This window comes from Pituophis catenifer, unplaced genomic scaffold, assembly GCF_029215685.1.
Source record: "Pituophis catenifer annectens isolate HBS135680 unplaced genomic scaffold, rPitCat1.0.hap2 SCAF_2, whole genome shotgun sequence".
In the NCBI taxonomy this organism is placed as follows: domain Eukaryota; kingdom Metazoa; phylum Chordata; class Lepidosauria; order Squamata; family Colubridae; genus Pituophis; species Pituophis catenifer.
Genome location: NW_027256882.1, coordinates 56135936 through 56159625, shown reverse-complemented (window position 1 = coordinate 56159625; position 23690 = coordinate 56135936). Strand labels below are relative to the sequence as shown.

Below are 23690 nucleotides of genomic sequence, written 5' to 3'. Positions count from 1 at the left end.
GTAGAACTTGTTTGTGTCCCTTAACACATATTGCATTTTTGTTGGCATTTTATGATATTCCTCAAGGAAAGTCCTCTTAACGCTGGCTGATACCTACCTTTTTATTTTATTTATTTGGTTTAAAGCAGTCTCGTCAGAGTGAAAGTGGAAATGGATAATATATAACAGGGAAAAGCATCCTTAAAAAAGCTTCTATGAAATCTGTGATATGCTAAATATTTTAAGAAGGCAATGTTTTAAAACAAATTCATATTTATGAACAACTGCAGGTGCAACACACATTTAAGAATATGTGTGTGCATTCATGAAGGATGTGGGAAGGGTGGCTGATTTTCAGAAATATGCCATTGGGAAAAATAACAATGTTGGCAATTGCTTGAGGACAGTTTATTTAACTGAAAGATTAATTGCATAGAGAAGATGGAAAGGGTGACTATAGTTATTTACTCAGATGCTAGTGTAGGTGTAGGCCTGCAAAGCTCACTGTGGGAACGGTGGTCCGTTGCCTTTCCTAGTATAGCAGTCTGTTTGATGACGATCAGATTTCCCAGCTTGCTGATTCTGTTTTTTCTGGAGAGCAAGCTTGATTATTTATCAGAAGGAAAAGGGAGTAGCTCAAGTAAATAAACATGTGACCAATCCCTTGTTTTCTTTGTGGCCATAAGAAATTCATGGAAATAATAAAGGCATTGTGTTTTTATTTATTTATTTTTTGAAAGAAAGAAAGAAAGCAACATTATGTGTTGATTTAATTTGAAGGGAGAAAAGTTTAAGTGTGGGGGTTTTTTTTCAATGTTCCAGGGCTTCGGCTTTCTAAAAATTTACAAGGTTCTCGGGCAAAAATTAATCTGCTGCTTTGTGTACTCTTCCACTGGAATGTTTCCATAGATAACATTGCCAACTGCTTGGAACTTGAACTGGATTGATTACAATAAGGCTTGTTTCTCTACCTCCTTTGAAAATGTCACTTTCTTCTTCTTTTAACTCATCAGCTAGGTGCTGGCCTAAATGAGGGGCTTTGTGGTCTTGTGGGAGGGAGAGATACTGATTTTTTGGGGCAAAATATCCATAGGGTAGTTATGCTTTCACCCACCCACCCCAAAATCAACTGTTCTCAGTGAACATGTGGCATTTGCAACCGTGTTAAAGCACCTTTTTGGGGGGGAACATAGTTCCTATGAATGTTATTATACAAACTTCTGTTTTTAATGATATCTCAGGAGAATATAAGAAGGAAAAATCTTATGAACTAAATTACTATCAAGAAAGGAAAATATATATGGCAAAGTAGTAGGAGCTATATTGTATGTTTTACTGATTTCACTGAGTTACAAAAAAAATACAAAAATGATTTTTATATTGGATATATGGATAACTAAACAGAATTGTTTAAGAATCTTATATTATCTCTCAGACTTGACCATTGCATTAGTCTATAACATTAAATGATTAGCTTCATTCTGTTGGTAGAACCATATTGAAATGCTGTAAGAAGTTTTAATAGGTTACTTTTGTCCTCTTCCAGCCACCAACTTTAGCAAACAATTTATGAATCTGAGTTAACAATGCATTATAATACTACCATGGATCCTGCTGGGAACAGATTTCTTTAACATGTACTCTATAAAGGGCAAAAGAACAGCAGGAATAAAGTCCAGCTAGTATTCATTCTTCTTTCTGAAAACATTCAATTTATTTTTAATATATATGAGGTAGGCAGAATTCATAGCTTTTACAGCTGTTCATTACAAAAATGTCCTACCTACTGAAAGCAATATAAGCTCTTCACAGAGGCCGTGTGTCTCTTTTGTATGATTTTTCTGGACTGACTGTGTCACCCATATAGCATCATCTAATAACATAGTTATTCCAGGAAGTGCTGGGAAGAAACAGCCTCTATAGACGCCTCCACATTACTATGAACATGGGCAGTTTTGTTATTCAGAAAAAAAGGATAATACCTCTATTTCCAAAAATAAGTGCAACCTCGTGCAACTCTATTTAATAACCAAATGTTATATCAGGTTTATTAAAAAAAAAAAAAAGAATACCAAATTTTTATCACATAACCACAGGGACTCTGCAATGGTTATAAGTCATTTATTTTTCAGCCCAATTGTAACTTCAGTTATAAATGAGAGGAATATCTTTACTGGTATGAAGCCTCAGTGAAGTTAATCTGGGCTGAGGAACTTTGTAGAATCTCTTGGCTTTTATTATGGTCTCCCGTACTATGAGACGGAGAATGACTCTTTTATTGGGACAGCTTTGTCACTGTGTAAATTATGTCACTTTATCATAATTTGTGGATCAGATCAATCTAATACAACATCCAGTTTCTTTTATTAGTCAACCTGATGCCCTTAAAATGGCAACAACAGTAGAAAAGAATAAGAGGGGAACTGATTGCCTTGTCCTACTTTTGTCTCCTAGCAACTTATATTCAGTGGTATACTGTTTATAAAACTGGAGTTTTATAAACAATATACTTCATGTAGCTGCGAAGATTAATGTGACTTATCTAATCTTCTTTTTAAAAGTCTAGAAACCATTTTCACCCAGTGAAATACAGTTAGTTTGTCAGTTAGTTGTTGGATGACTTCACCTATCATTAAAGAGAGAAAAAGAAACTTCTCTTTTTCTTCACACCACCATTGTGTTATCAACATCAATTATTTTCCTTTTCAGATTCCTCCAGAACCCAGTTTCACTGAACTATTTTTGTCTTCACCAGTTGTTAAATGAAAAGGAATACTCCTTTTCTACTTGCTAATTGGTCCTTGCACTATGTTTACTGCACAAGTTCATATTCTGCTGTAAGACTGCTGTGAAGGGAGTTATTGGTGACATTCAGTAGATAAAAAAACAAAAAACAGATGTCAAAAAATGTTAACTTGATGAAATTTTATGTACAAAAAGAGGATTTTAGATATATTATAGTTGTCAGCATAGTACTAACAGACATGCTTCTTTAAATATGTATCTATCTAAGGTAAAGTTTCCCCCGCACATGCTTGCTAGTCGTTTCCGGCTCTAGGGGATGGTGCTCATCTCCGTCTCTAAGCTGAAGAGCCAGCACTGTCTGAAGATGTCTCCGTGGTCATGTGGCTGGCATGACTCAACGCCAAAGGTGCATGGAGCCTGTTACCTTCCCACCAAAGTGGTCACTATTTTTCTACTTGTATTTTTTATGTGCTTTCGAACTGGTAGGTTGGCAGAAGCTGGGACAAGTAACGGGAGCTCACCCCGTTACACGGCGCTAGGGATTCAAACCGCTGAACTGCCGACCTTCAGATCGACAAGCCCAAGTGTTGTGGTCCGCCGGTGGCCAGCGGAGCTGGCAGCAGAGTCAGACAGTGAGGAGTTTGGGGAGGAACTTGGGCCAGTCCTGGGGGCTGGGGAAAGCTCGGACAAGGGCTCTGCGTCGGAGGCAGAGAGGGAGTTAGACAGCAGCAAGGCAGAGGAACAGCTGGAGCTCGTTCCCAGTGTGCGCATGCGCAGAGCTGCCAGAAGACAAGAACAACTCAGAAAGCAGGATTGACTCAGGGGTAAAGCCACACCTTGGAGGTGATTGGCCCCTCCCATAGGAAATAAAAGAGGAGCGAACAGGGAGTGGGCTTTTGCAGGAAACAATTCGTTTGTTCTGTGACTCTGAGAGACTCTGTGCTAAGTTTTGCCTTGTACTGCGGTTGGAAACAAGTTACATGGCAGCTTGCCAGACGAGATAAGGTGTGTTGAGAAATATTCCTTTGAAAACCTATGTATCTACCTACTCATACCCCAAATGAGTTAATCTATGCCATTTCATGAGGAATGTTTACGGCCTTGAAGATTCATAAAAGCCCATCAATTTTTTTTTTAAAAAAGAAGGCATTCTTTTTGAATGGATTGTATTACCCTAGCCTAGTCTATAAAAATAAGCCGTTTGCAGTGACCAAAAACGTGACCTCATTTCTCATCTACAGTTTATGTGCTAAAAGAGACAGAAAGCTTACTTAAAAGCTCTTGATGCAACAGTTGACAAGCTGCATTAGAGGACAGAAGTCAGCATAATAAGAGTTGGTGACCATTAAGATTGAATGGAGATCTGACAGCTAATTTCATAAAGACCGTCTAAAGTCACACGCTGTCTTAGAGGATGGGAGGGTGGGCAGACAAGCCCAACGCTAACCAACTTGCTTTCTTTTCGGTGCTCTTCCTCTTTCTTGTCTAGCTCCAGAGAAGTAATAACTGTTGATTAGCCTTTAGAATTACAGGGCAAGCAGTTGGATTTTGGGTCAAGGGTGAGCTGAGATTCTCTGAAGCAGCTAGAGAAGGTGAGAGTTAAACTGAACAATTGAACAGATGACATGGGTTGACCTTGTAATAAAGGTTACTATTAGCACTCCCCTAGTCTTTTCTACAAACATTAAGTTTAAGATGGAGAAAGGATAACATCCTCTTCTTGTGCTTTGGTGAGGTGTTGTCAGCTCTCTGTGGTTTAATTTAATTATATACTCAGTGGCTCTAAATACCAGAAGTCCTGACTGTGAATATCCCTGCAGCATCTTGGAACCCATGCAAAGTACCAGAAGGGATCTGCAATGAATACTACTAAACCACATCAACTCAGATTTTAAAAACTTAACAAAAATTGCCACCCATTCCTTTACTTTTAATTTTGAGCATCTGTTTCTCCCCCACACAGCCCCTTTTTGGTTCCACCATCTGAATGCAATGCTCCACTAGGTTATACAAGGTACAGGGCCTGGTAGCTCAGCAGACTAAAAGCATTGTGATTAACATCAGCTGTCTGCAATTACTGTAAATTCGAATCTCACCAGTCTCAAGGTTGACTCAGCCTTCCATCCTTTCTAAGGTAGGTAAAATGAGGACCCAGTTTGTGGGGGCAATAAGCTGACTTTGTATACATATACAAAAGTATGAAGGCTATTGCTTAACGCATTGTAAGCCGCCCTGAGTCTCCGGAGAAGGGCGGCATATAAATCAAATAAATAAATAAATAAATAAATAAATAAATAAATAAATAAATAAATAAATAAATAAATAAATACAGTGCTTGTTTCTTTACAACTCCCATCATTGCCCCCATGGGCATGACCTGTGGGGGCCATCTAGGTTGGCATCTTGGGAATTGTAGTCCAGTGTGTCTTGAAGGTAGAAGGTTGGGGAAATGACATTGTACTTTTCAGGATCTTTGTTTGATAATGAGCCAAAATAAATATAAGTGTGGATGCCAAGGAATGTTATAGGTATGTTATTAGAGTTTACATTTCATTGAATCTATTATTCTGGTATCCATGTATGGATCTCAGACTGAAATTGTTCATGACAGTGCTTCTTTTATGCCAGATAGATACTCTCTTTCATACTGAAAATTGTCTTTGTTCAGATATTTATAGTGTATTTTAGAGTAGTATGTCAAAGTAGAAATAGAAACAGAACAGTCTGGATCTTTGTTAAGAAATATGAGTCTTCCTTTGCTTATTATAGTTACTGGTCACTGTTCTTTTTTAATTAATAGTTGATCATATTTTCCAACCTATGGAACTAAATAAATTCAAGAATACCATGTAATCAGCTTCAGCTTTAGCATCTCAGTGAACATATGCCGAAGGATGCTTCCCTCCCTCTTTCCATGTAGGCATCTTGCACAGGACTATTTCTTTCTTCTTTTACATTGATGAAGTCTTTACTCTTCCCACTGTTAACACCTACGCATGTACTGAACATCTCCAAGGAGACCAGGAAACCCTTGAGTCCAGCAATGGTGAATCCTCCAATGAGGCAGCAAGCAGGGGACACGTCCTTGAGGCATGTAAGCTTCCAGCTGTCCTCTTACAGGCATTAATTTCCTTCTGGCTCCTACAAGCAGGCTTTCTCCTTCATATCTGAAATGTTGGTGAGTCCTTTAGTTTCCTTGGAGTGAGCTACATAGGAATACACTTCATGAATCTCTTTGTTCTTTTCCCCAGTCTCCAGGTTTTATCACCTGCTACATACTCAAAAATTCCAAATGTATCTTCAGCTGTGGCACTGGCATCCCAATTCCTTTTATAGTTTTCCTTGCCACTGTTTCCTAGATCCGGCTATTGCTGATTTATTACATGGGGGTGCATTATCCCCCTTGAAACTAGGCAGGGTCCTTGAATATATAGCATTCCAGTTCTTGTTTGAATTGTAAAGATAGTACTTGGGTTGTTAACTGATGTTTTCATAACAGTCAAAGAGTGGATCGAATACTGAACGGCCAAAGTCACTGTTTAACAGACTTTACTTAAATATGTAAATGAATATGAGGTTATTCGAAATAACAAGGTCAATAACCTTGTTAACAACACGGGCAAAAGCCAATAGCATAGATATGCAATTATTGTCTAACTCTAGTAAAAAAAAAACAAAGTTTAATTTTTTTTTTTATGTTAAAGGGAGTCCAGTGTCCATAGAAACACAGGATTTCCCAGTTCATTTATTTATTTCTCTTTAACACAGACAAAGCAGCAGCAAAGCAAGAAGGGTAAATGTGAGAAAATATGATCCTGAGATCACCTCCTGATCTCTTCCTAGAGATCAGGAAGAAATGAAATGTATGAACATGGCCAAACAGAACTTTTTCAGAGTTTGCCAAGGAACAGTGATACTGTTATTTTAAATGTCTGTTTCTCTGTGAGATACTGCATTTATGTTCTTTGAGATGGCTTTAAAAGGAGGCTATTGATGTCTCGTTATAATGTGAAACAGTGACAAAATGGTCTCACCAATAACTGTCTTCTACATAAACTGATTCTTCTCATCAGATTTTAAAATGATTATATACATAGAAGCCAACTAACATGCTGTATTATAAAAACGCCAGTCTTTTTTTTCAGTGCATTGGGATAATACTGAATTCTTTCAACAATAGGATGATAGCATTGAGAGTTGATTGAGATCATCATTACAATTCAGCTGTTTTGGCTTTGCTATACTGCTGTTGGAGTTTTATTGAGTAATTTCTGTGGGTTAATTATGTGTTGATATTAAATGGATATATCTTTTTTTTCCCTTTCATTAATTTTTTGCCCATTTCTGTTCTTTCCTTTTTGATGTGTTTAATTTATTTTAATCATCACAATTTATGTCGGTTCTTTTCTGACCACCGCTGTTTTTTTCCTGTTAGTGTTATTGTTTGTATAGTGTTAATATAAAAAAAGTGAAAATGAAAAACAACCTATTTCATAGACTAATCCCCATTCTCAAAAAAGAGAGTAACTTCTGGGCCAGCCTAGTGGTGCTTCTTTGATGGGTTAGCTTTGAAGGCATATACATACATAATGGTTGCATTCACATAGATCTCAAACAAAAAAACATGTTAATAAAACATAGTTGCTGTGTTCATAGAAGTGGTTAAAGCCTTATGAAGGCTTCACTTGATGGCTTCTTCATGCAACATGATCTATCAGGAAAAAAAAATAGTCCACCCTATTTTAGCCAAGCCCAGCCTGTTGTGAACAGAATAACAGAGTTAGAAGGGACCTTGAAGGTCTTCTAATCCCATGATGGCGAACCTATCGCACGCGTGCTAGAGGTGGCATGCAGTGCCCTCTCTGTGGGCACGTGAGCCGTCGCCCTAATTCAGCTCCGCCGCGCATGCGTGTGTGCCTCCTGCCAGCCAGCTGGTCTTCGGGTCTCTGCCACACATGTGCGGGGCGCTTGCGGGGGTGAAACGAGTGCATGCACAGGGCGCATGCAGGGGGCTGCACGCTCATGCGGGGAGCCATGCGCGCATTGCATTTTTGGAAAGTAATTTGCATGTGTGTTTCGGGCACCTGGTCCGGAAAAGGTTAGCCATCACTGTTCTAGTCCAACTACCTGCTCAAGCCGAAAACGAGCATTTCGTTAAGTTAAATAGAACTAATTTATTTTATATATTTCCTCAGGCTCTTCAGGTAGCAAGACAACTTCTGTTACAGCAACAGCAGCAGCAGCAACAACAACAACAGCATCAACAACAGCAACAAGTTAGTGGGCTAAAGTCTCCCAAGAGGAATGACAAACAGCCAGCCCTTCAGGTAAGAAATGTTTGTTTTTTTAAAAACACATTTGACTTGCTTGAATAAGATATGTTAAAAGGATGCAAATGGTATAAATAGTTGGAAGATGACTTTTTAAAAATGTTTAACTTTGTTTCCGTTGATGTTCGTGATTCAAACAAGTTTCATAGCATGGTTGTAGTAGTGGAAATGAATCAGGGCTGCAAAGTCTTGAATTTTTCATCAATAAATCAAAGAACTTGTGAGGAACATGAAAAGAGCTTGGAAAGATTCAGGCAGGTAGAAGATTCTGTTCTTTACATTTCCATGTAGAGCTGAACATCACCACTCTTTGAAATCTTAAAGAGCCTCTGTCAGATAGTATAGAAAACAATAAATGGTTATATGGTCTGAATCAGAATAAGGCAGCTTCCTATGAAGGAGATCATCAAAGGAGACTATTTCTGACAGAAAGACCATCCATCATGCACCGTTGATATGTGATATTCTTAAAAGGGGTGTATTAATTATTCTCTAAATAAAAGGTTTGGAAAGAATAGATAGTGTTTGAAATAAGGGCATATGACAAACTATAATCCAGAAACCACTGTTGCTTTGAAACAGCATTGTGAAATGCTATTATAAACTCATGAGACAATTTTCTAGTGAGATGGTGTTTTTGTTTGGAAACTTCCCAATATTTATTATGTTTGTGAAAATTATATATTTTCAATTGAATACTCAATATCGGTTGAGCAGTCTTTGTAGGAAACCATTTAAATTGTTTAATTCCATATTGCTATAGATCAAATCACTGGCCAATACAATATTATGTTGGTTCAAAAAAGATAGTTGCATTAAGAAGGTGATTTACTGTTTCGGTTTACATTTTCGAGGAAAGATGAGTGATGTTAGTTGAAATTGGCTTAGTCAATTGAGTTTCTTTTGGTATTACTAACAGGTTCTTTATATGAAACATGCTACTTTTCTTTCTAAATATTAGATGTATCCAGTGACAACAAAGATTCTAATAATCTCTGTGCAGTTCATTCTAGAATCCCTTCAAAACTTGTGAGATTCGGTACCCAGGGTTATGAGAAAAAAGGTAGAATATATGGTCTTCTGTGCTCGATATGACATTATTCCGAAACTTTCCTTCCTTGAAGTCCTCTCTGTTCACGTATTTTTGGATCATAGTCAAAGTTTATTACCAAAATGACGTGAAGTGCATTATTGCTTTTAGTGCTGTTTTCCTCCTCCCCCCCCCCTCTCTCTCTCTCTATCTATCTATATATATATATATATATCTATATATATATATATCTATATATATCTATATATATATATATATTCAAAACTCAGCACATAAGTTCTATACACTGATTAGTTGTGTGGCTGATGAAACTGGAAGAGTAGGTTGTTGGCTAACAACCAGGAAGTAGCTAATATTTAGAGGGTTGGTTAGAATCCATGGGTCTGATCAAGTTTGATCCTGGGTTACTCCATCCTTTGGTTTATTGTATTTGGAAAGGAATAACTGTTTTGCTTCTTGGCAAATGCGCATTGAAAACCATTATTATGGATGTTGAATGCTGAATCCATGTCCTTTTGCTAAAATCTCAGAGGAAAAAAAATGTTATTTGGCCAATCCATATCTAAGCCATTTGCCTTTTAATAGACTCTTCTACTGGAGACATTTTAATGAGATAGTGTGCTGGCAAGGCCCAGTGTCAGGTACTAGAAGAAGTGCTTTGTTGTGCAGATGTCTTAAGAATTGCTCCAGAGGATGAAATATGACTGTGTTGACCTTTCAGCTATGAGCTTATTTGTCAGGATTCAAATAAGTTGAAAGGATCAAACCAAACAGTTTCCGCAGTCAGAGTGGGAATTGTGTTTCGGAGGTCAACAGCGAGGGCCACGTCACAGATTCCATAACATAGCCAATTGTTGGTACATATTAAAGTAGCGGAGCTGCTTCTGCAGTTGGAGACACAATTAAAATTCTAATTTATTAATGTATACGGAGAGCTGGTCCAACCTGTCACTCACTGATTCAAATGACTGCCCATTCTTTTTTCACCCTTGCTCCTTGAGCTTTTGCATCCTTAAACCTACTCTTGAATATAACAGAGCCTGGGAGCCCAGTGGTAAAATAAAGATGCATGTTTTTTTTTTAAGAAGAAAAAAAACTCTGAGCACAAAAGATGAGTTGTTAAGAAAGAAAAACCATATAATTGAACAGAGATTCTTCTTCGTATTACTAGATAGTAAGATGTATTAATAACACTGTTTGCTTCAACTTTGCCAATAGTCTGTTGTCATATTTTGTCTAAAGTTAGTGGCAAAATTTCAGTTTGATTGTCTTAAAACCAAAGTAGTTATTTTCACCTGTAAGCAAAATGTACTTAAGCTGTTGCTCTTTTAAAAATATATATATATAATGGTTTTGTTATCTGTAGCAGGGCTAAAATGCCTGGAGCCCACTTGTTCAATCTATCTCCCCCTCCCTCCCTCCCTCCCTCCCTCCCTCTCTCTCCATTTACTCTTCTTCCTTTATTTTTGTCTGAATCTGGTATCGTTCTTGTTTATTTACTGTCTTTATATTGTTGTACGCCCCCAGAGTCATTTATGGTTGAGTAGCCTAAAACTGAAATAAATAAACAAATAACTCACAAAGTAATAATGTTTGCTGAGAGCATTCTTCAGAGATAAAATTTGGGGTTGTATTTCCTGTTGTTAAATGGATGCCATTGTATGTCATTTTTCCCTAAGGTTTATAATATGATTTCAGATCTTTACAGGTCAGTCTTGGATACATTTCCTAGCCATGCTTCTGTATGCTTGTAAGATTGGGAGAAAACTAAAACATTATACTTGATTGATGGCTTAGGACCAGAGTATTTGGCGGACCTTCTGCGGTCAGCAACAGCTGCCCATCGCCCGGTGCATTCCCACAGAGAGGGCCTACTCGGGGTGCCGTCGGCCAGACAGTGTCGGCTGGTGACCCCTAGGGAGCAGGCCTTCTCTGTGGGCGCACCCACCCTCTGGAATCAGCTCCCTCTGGAGCTCCGGATGGCCCCCGACCTTCGCTCTTTCTGCCGCGAACTAAAAACGTGGCTATTTTGCCTGGCCGGCCTGGACTGGGGAGTTTTTAAAATGGATTTTAATTGATTTTAGGGATTTTATGTGTAACTTTTAACCCGGGGTTTTTGTTTTATTTTTCTGTTTTATTGTTGTGAGCCGCCCTGAGTCCTCTCGGAGAAAGAAATATCCTCTCGGCATATAAGTCTAAACAAACAAACAAATAAATAAATAAATAAAATAAGTGTATATTAGGACAACTTTCTGAGTCTCCTTGCCACTGTACATCTGAACAGGAAAGTTGGACCATTTAGATAGCAGTGCTGATCATCATATATATACACATATAATTTATGGTCACTAAAGGATATTGAAAAGTGAGGTCTCACTCTGTCTAATTTAATATCACTAGGACATTGAGCAAATGGGCAAAACCTCAAGGATACAATTGGATAATTTCTCACATTCCTAACATTCTACTTCCTGACTGAAATTGTCAGAACAGTATAATATGAGAGCTATGATATGATTCTGACATCATAAAATCTGCTTTAATATCTTCTGATAAAGAAGATATGCTGACCTTGTTTGTTGCTGGAAATACGTTCCATCACATTTAATATAGTTTATTAGTATTTTCTTAAGAGGTGACTTGTTCTTATGGTTTGCTCTTCATCCAAATCAATATATAGTAATTAATATATAACTAGCATATATACTTTTGTATGTTATTTGCCTCTGATGTAAGAGAATAATAGCATGGTACACAAATAATATGGAATTAATTTATTTTCATATTCATATTAATTTTAATACCCAGAAATTGGAAAGATAAAGAAAGAAAAAAAACTGCAAGAACAAAGTTAATAAAAATATGAACTTTATGTACACTCTAATTCTTCCTAAGGAAGGCTTATAGAAGTGGGAACAATTATTTTACTAGTTTAGATTACCCTTGACATTTAAATTTTCGCCTGGCCCATATGTATGTCTGCAATATCTATTGCCTGAGTGCAGGAAATTCAAAAAATGACTTAAAATAGGAGGACAACTCATACAGGAGAAATAATAACATTATTTAGATCTTTAAAAGCATATGAAACTGACTACTATTAGATACACAAATATAAACACAAAAACACAGAGTTGGACTGGGTTTTTTCTTCTTCTTCTTCTTGTATTTTTATTCCACCAATTTGAAAGTCAAGGGGAAAAACAACTTGCACTTGAAGGCAGAGGTGGGTTTCAGCAGGTTCTGACCAGTTCTGGAGAACTGGTAGCGGACATTTTGAGTAGTTTGGAGAATCGGTAGTAAAAGTTCTGACTGGCCCCGCCCCCATCTATTCTCTGCCTCCCAAGTTCCAACTGATAGGGAGGAAATGGGGATTTTGCAGTAACCTTCCCCTGGATTGGTGAGGGAATGGAGATTTTACAGTATCCTTCCCCTGGTGTGGGGTGGGAATGGAGATTTTATAATATCCTTCCCCTGCCACACCCACCAAGCCATGCCCGCCAAGCCACAGCCACAGAACAGGTAGTAAAAAATTTTGAAACCCACCATTGCTTGAAGGGAACATGAGTGGAAAGAAAGGCTATAGAGAAGAAGGAAAAGCTTTAAACTTTAAATGAGCTTTTGTACCTAATTTGAGTCAGTATTTTCTTCTATTGTGCTGAAGTGCCGAGAAGTTTATTGATAGCTGCTGAGCAACTGCAATTGTCTATTAAGAGCAGGAAGGCATTGAAGTTTGTTGGGGAGGAAGAACTTCAAGATTTGCCATCAGAAGTTAGTTTTGGCAGGAATGAACAGGCTATCCCTCTAGAATAATAACAAGAGAACAAAGCAACCAGAAAGAGCTTGCTCTTCAGGGCCAGAGAGTGCTCAAATAAGGGAATCAAGCAGAGTTCTTCCCCTATCAACAAACAAGGAATACCATCCAACAGCACTAGAATTTTAATAAGAAGAGGATGTAAGAGAAGAGATAGGAGAGAGTGCTTGAAATCATAACTTGTAGTGTTTTATGAAGGGTCCCACCCTTGCAGAATCAGTGTTTATAGTCTGGCTCCAAGGAATGAACATTGAGGCAATCACCCTCATGTTTTTAATAAAAATGGAATGATCAAGCAAAGCCTGAGATCATGTGGCTAGAAAAATTACAAAAGAAATTTGCGAGCAAATGAAAGTACTTCACCAGCATTTCTTAATTCATTAGAAATTCAGTATGCTGCCTCACTATCAGATAAAATTCTGCGGTTACGAAATGCAAAATTCAGACGGGGGATTGATGAACAGAACATTGCTGCAAGCATTGAAGATGTTCAAAAACAATGTAGAAGTCAAGATAATTGAAAGGGAAGATCTGAAATTCATGTCCTCAAAACCTTTCATTTCTTTTGAAAATGTATAAATGACATTTCTCTATAAAGTTGGGTTTCTGGTAGCAATTTAAAAAAAATCAAGAAAAAGACCAAGCGATTGGGAATTATATCTGCAACAGTCTACGGTTGTATGTACTGTAAATTTAGGAACAGATTATTTGAATACTTATAAATAAAAAATTCCCAGCCAGCCATGCAAAGAAAAAACATTTACTGGTGAAAACCAAACTTTTACTTCAAACTTAGTCTTTAAAAAATAGCTAAAAATGTAATGTAGTTGAAAAATGGTGACTGGGGAATGGGACCGGGTGGAAAAACCATTGAATTGCCTTGAGAAATCAATTTAATTACTTTAAAAATCAAAACAATTCATTAATAAACGAAAACATTACAAAATGCTTTCAAACATGTTGCTCCCATTTTTAAAAACATTGCAATCAGTTATTTCCAAGCACTTGAGTTCTCACCTTAAAGTATAAGCAGGTTCATGTGGATATTGATGACATTTCAAAGTCAACTGATGCAGATGAAGACTTTGAATAATGAAAGGAAATGCACTAGCAGTCCTTTTTTTTACTATTATTTTTCTTGAGTGGTAATTGGTTCTTTTTGCTCATACAAATACTTTCCTTTCCCTTTACTGCAGAAATCCCAGGACAAAATGACAGTAGAATCTTTTTTATTTTACTTCCTGTCAGAAAGATGAAGCCAATTCCATATAAGTGGAAGTGTTTTTTTCTCCGGCTGCTAGATGTACCAGTCTGGTCATCTTTTTGTCAGATTTGGGTCTACAATTGGCTAACTAACAAGTTGGAGAATAGTTATCAGCAAGGTCCTGCAAGAATTTTATCAAGATTTTTCATATTAATCTAGATAACAGGATTGGATTGCTTATCAATTTGTGGATTAGACTAAATTGGGAGGTCAACATCAAAAATAACCAAACAAGATTGGAATCTAATATGGAAGGGTTGGAAAAGTGGGTTGAGAGGAATAAGATGTCTCTCAAGAGAAAAAAAAATGAAAATCGTTACATTTAGGGAGAAAAATTTGGGACAAATATACAAGATGGCAGATTAATGATTTGGAAATATTCTATTTTAAGAGGTCTTGGGCATGGTCATTAACACCATGCTGAACATGCGTCAGCAATCTGAGAATGGCTGTTAGATTGTCTAACAGAATTCTGGTCTGTATTAGAAGAAGCATTTTATCACTGATTTATAGGTGGAATTAAAAAGCAGAGATGGAAGAAAGAGAAACTGATGTAAATTATGGGCTTAAAAATGAATGATGATGACATTGAAAAAGATACACAAATAACAAATTAAATGAGTATTCTGGATTATTTCCTTATATTGGATTTACAAGAGGGAGTTGATGGAGTTGCTATGCCGGAAGTACAAAAAGTGCCTGATTAAGATGATCAGAAGAATTTTGAGAGAAGAGACAAAGAGAGCATGAGAAGGCAGGTGCTAGAATTTTACTTGAGGAATAAAGATCATTTGCAGAAGGAAGAATACATAATTGGCTTACTTGATCAAAATTAAAATAATGGGTTGCTATTTGGGGAGACGTTTAACAGTTTCTTGATCACAACTACATAATGATGGTTAGTTCTGGTAATGCTTTTTGATTACTTTGATTACTTTGAAGAGAGGAAAGAGGGGAGATATTTTAAGTGGAAAGAAAAGGGCGTAATAGGTATAATTTATAATATTTATCTTGTTATTTCTGATAACCTTTGCTTCACTATTGAATAGGGAGAGATGAGATTCTAGAAATAGGTTTATAGAAATTGAGTTAGGTATGGAATGAAGAAAGCAGAGATAACACCCTGCCAACAAAAGTGCATATAGTCAAGGCTATAGTTTTCCCAGTTGCAATGTATGGCTGTGAAAGTTGGATCATAAGAAAGACTGAGCACCAAAGAATTGAGGCCTTTGAACTATGGTTCTGGAGAAGACTCCTGTGAGTCCCTTGGACTGCAAGGCGATCAAACCGGTCAGTCCTAGAGGAGATCAACCCTGACTGCTCTTTTGAAGGCCAGATCCTGAAGATGAAACTCAAATACTTTGGCCACCTAATAAAAAGGAAGGACTCACTGGAGAAAAACCTAATGCTGGGAACAATTGAGGGCAAAAGAAGAAGGGGACAACAGAGAATGAGGTGGCTGGAGTCACTGAAGCAGTAGGCGTGAGTTTATATGGACTCCAGAGGATGGTAGAGTACAGGAAAGCCTGGAGGAACGTTGTCAATGGAGTTGCAATGGGTCAGACATGACTTCGCAACTAACAACAACAACAAATGAAATGAAGAAATGTTTAGCTGCATTTGAAGAGGTGGTGATAAAGTCTACGATTCTGTAATGATTTTCCTAGGAGGTAGCAACCTCAAAGGTAGAGAGTAGAGTGATTTAAAGTTTAATTAAATTGCACCTAGCTTCAAGTGCCACCCACCCTGGCACTGTCACGTCCTATATAATCGCCGATTTTTCGATGCATGTGCGAAAGACATTTTTTGTTCCGGGCAAACTGGTTGTTACAACTGGCAGCAGCCCACCACTGAGTATATCCCACAAAGTCAGTCAAATACCGAGTTAGGCTCCATATAATATGGAAAGTTTTGAAAACATGTATGAAAAACAGCTTAATAAAACAGTTTTTCCCCGTGCAATGTGAAAGCAATTAATAATTGTGTGACTATAAATTAAATAGGGTTTAACATCTATAGAACCACTCATTTTGGGCGCTGCTACTAGTTTTTGTATGAGTCATATTCTAAGGATAGGTGTTAATCAACTTCTGAAGAAGAATAATTTTTGCCACACCTTGAGCCATTGAGTGGGTGGCACACAAAGTTAACAAATAAATAAATTACTGTAGCAGGCATTGTTAAGGCAAATCACACCTGTTTTATCTGCTCTCACAAGAAGCTGCCTGTTGAGTTCCTGCATGAATGAGTGCTTTGTACTTGTTTCCTTCACTGCAGGAGCTTTCCCCTGATGAGTAACTTGCACAGACAGACTAATGTAATCTTGTTTGATGTAAATAATTGTCAGTCTTCCACATTACTATCGGAATCAAGCTATGAGGACCAGCCAACTTAGAAAATTCTAGGAGCATCATAATATCCACAAATTATAATGAGGTTCAATAGAAGACCCAGCTTTAAAATGAAATTGGTATTGTGGTGATTGGAACACACACCCAGAGAGAGAAAGGGATGGGGAGAGAGAGGGAGGGAGAGAGAGACCTGTTTCTCTCTGCATTTGTGCATAGCAGCCGGACATTTACAATTCACTTTTGTATATCTATTATCATATCTATAAAACTAGGTTGTTTTCAAGTGAATTCATGAAAGCAAATTGGTATTTATGCCATTGTTCTGCTCTAAACATACCTTTGTGTTTATTACAAAGATTATAAAAGAAGAAAACAAATGGAACATACTTCGCTGGTCAGAAATGTTTAAATTGCTGACAAAATGACATCTGTAATTAAGAGTGCTTCTGCCATTTTTACCTAGTGGTTTACACCTACAGTGTTGAAAAAGAGAGTAACTCCCACCTTGCTAATTACCATTATCACTGAAATGGTAGGGTTTGAGTCATTAGTTCCATGTGCATTTAATTAGAGGAAGGCTGAAATTGGATTTAACTTATTACTTTTTCATGGATCACTTTCTTGTCATCACTTCAAATTGGATTGCAGCCCCAGGTAACTAATTATGAGAGCCACAGGATCAAGAGTGAAAAAAGGTAATTAAGAATAACACAGTTGGACCCTTGCTGATAGTCCACTTGTACTTTAGGAAAAAAATAGAGAATATTTTGCAGTATTATAGACTGCAGAGTTATGCAACATTACTGAGAATCATGGGAGCTTGACACCACCTATAGTGGTTTATATGATGTACGGCTGGGTTGAAGATCTTCGATCAACATGGTTCCACAATCAGTCGCTAATACCAAGATTAAACTTGTAAAAGCAACAGATTGGTGATAGGCATGAGGCATTTCAGCATTTGTAGTCAAGAATCTTGATGAGTATGCTTGCATCAAAACTGTCAAAATTTGTAACTGTTCTGTAATAGTATACTGGAAAGACTTCCCTCAGGAGATGGAGTTAGATAAGAGACAGCAGAGTCCATAGCTGCATAGAGGGGAGAGGAAGAGGCTCAGAAGAGACCCTCCCTTGGGCTGTAAAGGTGACAGTGTGAGAATTGTTTTTTCAGACTTGCAAGAATCTGTTATTGTAGCTTTACAATGGCTGTGATCTACCTGGTAAGGCTGACAGTTCTCTGCTATAGGGAATATAAATATGGAGGATATTCTGATATTCTGACTGAAGGTCCTAGTCCAGTGATGGCTAATCTTTTCTGGACCGAGTGCCCAAAGCGTGCACGTGCAAACCCTCCAAATGCAATGTGCATGCATCCTGCCCCCACATGCATGTGTGCGTGGCCCATGCATGCGTGCACGCCCCCCCCCCATGCGCGGGAGAGACCTGAAGACCAGCTGGCTGGCAGGAGGTGCGCGCACATGTGTGGCGGAGCTGAGCTGAGGGTGCTACGTGCCACCTCTGGCACGTGTGCCATAGGTTCGCCATCCCTATCCTAGTCCATTGCAGTTCACTGATGCCTAAGATATCAGTGTGTAGTTGGTTCATTTTATCTTTCACTGTGATGTGCTTTTTCATGTTTGTGCTTCTTAGACACTGTAATTCTGTCTGCAGCTTCAGATTTTATTTTCCTGCATGGCAACTAGACATCCTGAAGGCTTTAATTTGGTACTGCAAAAGATACTCAACTTTTCCTCCATAGGATATGGAGTGCCATTTCAGAAGCCCATCATCTGGCATTATGTCATTCAGTCACTTCATGTTTTCTATCCATGTTGTTTTCTTGGTCAAATACAGAGCATCTTAAAATTCTCTTCTCCCACATAATATGAAACGATGCCTTTAGGATTGTCATAGTTTGTTGTTAATTGTTAGTTAATCAACCTTTTATTACAATCAAAGACCTGCATAAGAGAAGATAGGCTACAAGGGATTGAAAAGCATAAAAACTACAGCAAAATAAAATTACATAAAAAAGAAAAAATATTAAAACAATAATCTGAAAAAGGGATGAAAGCAATAAATGGACAAATGTGGCAAATTAAATCTATTGTAATACAAAACACTCTATAATAATGAGCTAGATGCCAATTAAAACTGGCTTGTGGCACTGATGGATTTTATGTGCTATTGCACAGAACCTGGCCACCGTATATTAGAAGCAGGATAAGTATGTGTAGGGTAAGTATAAGTATGTGAAGACAGCAGGGAGGTATAAAATTGTCCTGTGTACCTTGGATATTTATGCAAAAATGGTGAAATATGACTAACACGAATGTCTATTTGTGTTAGTTATTCATATGAACTGGAAATATACATATTCTGTTGCTTTTACATGTCCAGAGTGCCAGGAACATTGTCTGTATGCATAAGGGATCTTTCTATATTAGCCAAGAACAGCTGAGGGAAAGGTATGACATTATGCCATGGCATAATGATTTGGTGCTTCAAGATTTGTTAAGCCATAGGGGAGGCAGAGTACATATTTGGTTCAACGGTGATAAAGATTGGGAACGGGCTACTTCCATTTAAGGTTCAGTGTCTGCTATTTAATGAGTGCTTTGAACTGATTGTATCTCAGCCCTCGTCTCTAGGGCTTCACAACAGAAGCCCTAGAGACGAGTCCAAGGATGAAATTTTAGAACCATCTCTCATATTAGTGGGGCAAGGCCAAGAGGAAAAAGAGAAAGTCTAAGCCAGTAGTTGAGTATGGTTATTTACATCGTAGCCTCTACATTCATGAGGTCTATGTATAGTCTCAGGATAGCATTAGAAACAAATTTTGGGACTTGAAGGGGCAATCTTAAGAATTTGGACTGAGCAAGTTCTAATGGTGCAAAATTGCAGAAGGGGGCACTGTAAAGAAGTTGTTCTATTGGCTTGGCTTCAAAGAATTTTGAGTGCTGCAGGAATGTAGTAGCCATCTCAAGTCTTGAGGAATTTAAGAATGAGCTGCTCTGTGCATTTTCAGCAATGTAGTCCTCATTGGATTTGCTATGGTTGCCAGAATGTAGAACTACTCCCAGGTATTTGAAACAGGAGACTTGCTCAGTCTTGGTGGATATCTATTCTCCAAGAGTGATTCTTAGGCTTTTTAGCAAATCCTATAATTTTGGTTTCTGATTGTTGAGCTCCATAGTTGGTCTTCTGCGCTAGTGCTCTTTTAGGGGCAATAGGACTTTTCAGAGCATTGCTGCATTGTCTGCATAGAATAAAACAGAGATATGTCTTCCAGCTAGTTTTGGGAAGTGAAACTTCATATTGAGATAAAGATCCACCATAGAATTGAAACAAAAATTTAATAAGAGTGAGGCCAATATGCAGCCCTGCTTTATGCCTTTCTCAGTTTCAGTGATGCTGTTAAGATGGTCCTGAGAGTTAAATCTTACTTTGAGCATACTATTTACTTCATATTAATGAATTAAATGACAGTCAATCGAGGAGACTTTCAGTTTTTCCCATAGTTTGGCTCATGATATGGAATCAAAAGCTGCTTCGTGGTCTTTGAAGGTGGCATAAAGAGAGATGGTGTTGCAGAGGAGCATTTTTTCAAAGAGATGTTGGAGCACTAAGCACTGGTCAGTGGTGGATTGTCCTTCCCTAAACCCAACTTGCTGTTCTGCAAGTATGTTTTCTTCTTCCAGCCAATCCTGGAGTTTATGTTGTATAAAATTTGCTAATTGTGTTGAGGCTGATCGGTCTATTTATTTTATTTATTTATTTATTTTATTCAATTTGTATACCGCCCTTCTCCTAGTGGACTCAGGGCGGTGCACAGAACTAAAACACATACCAATACAAAATTTAAAATTATTAAAAGAATTACATACTTTGGCCCAAATTTAAAACAATTCGAATTAAAACTCATTGATAGATTAAAAGCTAAAAAACTAAAAAAAGGGTGGGGTGGGGGGGTTTCACGCCAGCCCTGCTTGATGGAAAAGAAAAGTTTTCAGGGCACGGCAAAAGACCCGGAGATCCGATATCCTTCTTATCTCCGGGGGCAAATCGTTCCAGAGGGCAGGAGCTGCCACAGAGAAGGCCCTCCCCCTGGGGGTCGCCAGCCGACATTGCCTGGCTGACGGCACCCTGAGGAGTCCCTCTCTGTGGGAGCATACTGGTCGGTGGGAGGCTATCGGCGGCAGAAGGCGGTCCCGCAAATACCCAGGTCCTATGCCATGGAGCGCTTTAAAGGTGGCAACCAACACCTTGAAGCGCACCCGGAAGACCACTGGAAGCCAATGCAGCTCATGCAGGAGAGGTGTCACATGGGAGCGACCCCTCGCTCCCATAATCCCCCGCGCGGCCACATTCTGCACCAGTTGGAGCCTCCGGGTACTCCTCAAGGGGAGCCCCATGTAGAGAGCATTGCAGTAGTCCAGGCGGGAAGTGACGAGTGCCTGAGTGACTGTGCATAAGGAGTCCCGATCCAGAAAGGGACACAACTGGCGAATCAGGCGGACCTGATAAAAAGCCCCACTGGCCACGGCCGTCATATGCTCTTCTAAAGACAGCCATGCATCCAGAGGACGCCCAAGTTGCGAGCCCTATCCGTGGGGGCCAATAACTTGCCCCCAATAGCCAGCGATGGCACCAGCTGGCTATATCGGGATGCCGGAAGCCACAGCCACTCGGTCTTGGAAGGGTTGAGTCGAAGCCTGTTACTCCCCATCCAGATCCTCACGGCCTCCAGGCGCCGGGACATCACTTCAAGGGCATCGTCGGGATGGCCTGGGGTGGAGATGTACAGCTGCGTATCATCAGCGTACTGATGGAACTCCACCCCAAAGCCACAGATGATCTCATCCAGCGGCTTCACATAAATGTTGAACAGAAGGGGCGAGAGGACCGACCCCTGAGGCACCCCACAAACAAGGCGCCTCGGGGTCGACCTCTGCCCCCCTGCCAACACCAACTGTGACCGGTCGGAGAGATAGGAGGAGAACCACCACAGAACGGTGCCCCCCACTCCCAACCCCTCCAACCGGCGCAGCAGGATACCATGGTCAATGGCATCAAAAGCCGCTGAGAGATCTAACAGGACCAGGACAGAGGAACAACCCCTATCCCGAGCTCTCCAGAGATCATCCACCAACGCGACCAATGCCGTTTCCGTGCTGTGCCCAGGCCTGAAGCCGGACTGGAGAGGATCCAGATAGACAGCTTCATCCAGGTACCCAGGAAGCTGTCGCACCACCACACTCTCAACAACCTTTGCCAAGAAGGGAAGGTTGGAGACCGGACGATAGTTAGCCAAAACAGCCGGATCCAGAGCAGGCTTCTGGAGGAGGGGCCTCACCACCGCCTCTTTCAAGGCGGATGGCAAGACACCCTCACTCAAGGAAGCGTTGATAATCCCCTGGAGCCAGCCTCGCATAACCTCCCGGGAGGCCAGCACCAACCAGGAGGGACACGGGTCCAATAAACATGTGGTCGCGTTCAGCCGCCCCAGTATCCTGTCCACGTCCTCGGGAGCAACAGGGTCGAACTCCTCCCAAATGGCAGTCTCAAGACCGGCACCCATCATCCCGTTTGTACCTACCCAGTCAGAGACCAAGCCTTCCCGAATCTGAGTGATTTTATCGTGCAGATACTGGACAAAATCCTCAGCACAACCCTGCAAGGGATCCTCCCTCGCTCCCAGATGTAGGAGGGAACGGGTCACCCTAATCAGGGTGGCCGGGCGATTATCTACCGATGCGATAAGAGCGGAAAAATAGTTACATTTTGCCGCTTTTATCGCCACTAGGTAAGTCTTAATATGAGATCTTACCAGTGTTCGGTCGGATTCGGAGTGACTAGATCTCCAACTGTTCTCTAGGCATCTTTTCTGGTGCTTCATCTCCCTCAGCTCCTCGGAGAACCAAGGAGCCAGGTAGACTCGGCGACAGGTCAGAGGCCGCACAGGCACGACTCAGTCCAAAGTGTCAGCGGCCGCCCTATCCCAGGTGGCCACCAGCTCCTCAGCCGAGCCATGAGTCAGAGCCTCAGGAAATGGCCCAAGCTCCATCTGGAACCTATCAGGATCTATCAGGCGCCTGGCAGACTCAGATCCATCTATAACTGGCAGACTCATCCTTTGCCCCCCTTTCTTGTATATAGGTTATTATTTATTTTTATTTATTTATATCCTGCCTTTTATTACAGTATAACAAATAATTCAAAGTAGCTAACATCCAACACAAGAGCTGCCATGACGCAGTGGTTAGAATGCAGTACTGCAGGGCCTGCAATTTGGCAGATCGAATCTCACCAGGTTCAAGGTTGACTCAGCCTTCCATCCTTCTGAGGTAAAATGAGGGCCCAGATTGTTGGGGGCAATATGCTGACTCTGTAAACTGCTTAGAGAGGGCTGTAAAAGCTGTGAAACATTATATAAATCTAAGTGCTATTCCTGCCCTCCCCACAACAAGAACCCGGCGAGATGAGTTGATCTGAGAGAGAAGAACTGGACCAACATCACCCAGTTGGCTTTCATGGTTAACGCAGGATTAGAACTCACAATCTCTGGCTTTTTAATCTGGTGCCTTAACCATTTAGACCAATTAGTCTTATGAACAATTAGTCAAAGAAAAGAAAAGAAAAGTAAAATTTAGGATTTAATTCCAGAGTTAAATTAATGAAAGAAGATACAATAATAATAAAAAAAACTTATGTGGTAAATGCAAAAATCAGCACTGTCATTAAAGTGGCATCCAGCATCTTTTAATATCGCTGCTATCTGATATATCTTCTTGCATGCTGTAGCTAGGCAGCTGGGATGACCTTCATGCCTTGGGTGACCCTGTTAGGATTATATGCTCTTAGTATACAACCTTGGGATTCTTCGCTCATCCCTTCCACAAACACCTCCCCTGCTATAATAAAGCAGCACAGCAGGACTTGATGATGGTTAGATAGTATTTATACTGATGTGAATTACTGTTCCGAACACACAGTTTTTAAAGGAAAACGTCTCAATATTAAAATATGTATGTATATGTATATTATTATAACTATCTCACTTCTAATAGAATTACTCTTATCCTGCAGCAATTATTTTTCTCCTTTTGATATATATCAGAGCAATGGTACACTCAGTTTTCCCCTTTTGCAACTT

The 23690-nt window shown here is 39.5% G+C and overlaps 1 protein-coding gene across 1 annotated transcript in view; it reads left to right on the top strand.

Moving 5' to 3' along the window:
* The window catches only part of FOXP1 (forkhead box P1), a 270324-nt gene that overhangs the window by 79835 nt on the left and 166799 nt on the right, over positions 1–23690 (top strand). The window contains exon 3 of the mRNA XM_070936858.1: positions 7920–8051. Coding sequence (XP_070792959.1) covers positions 7920–8051 — 132 coding nt within the window. The remainder of the gene's footprint in view (positions 1–7919; positions 8052–23690) is intronic.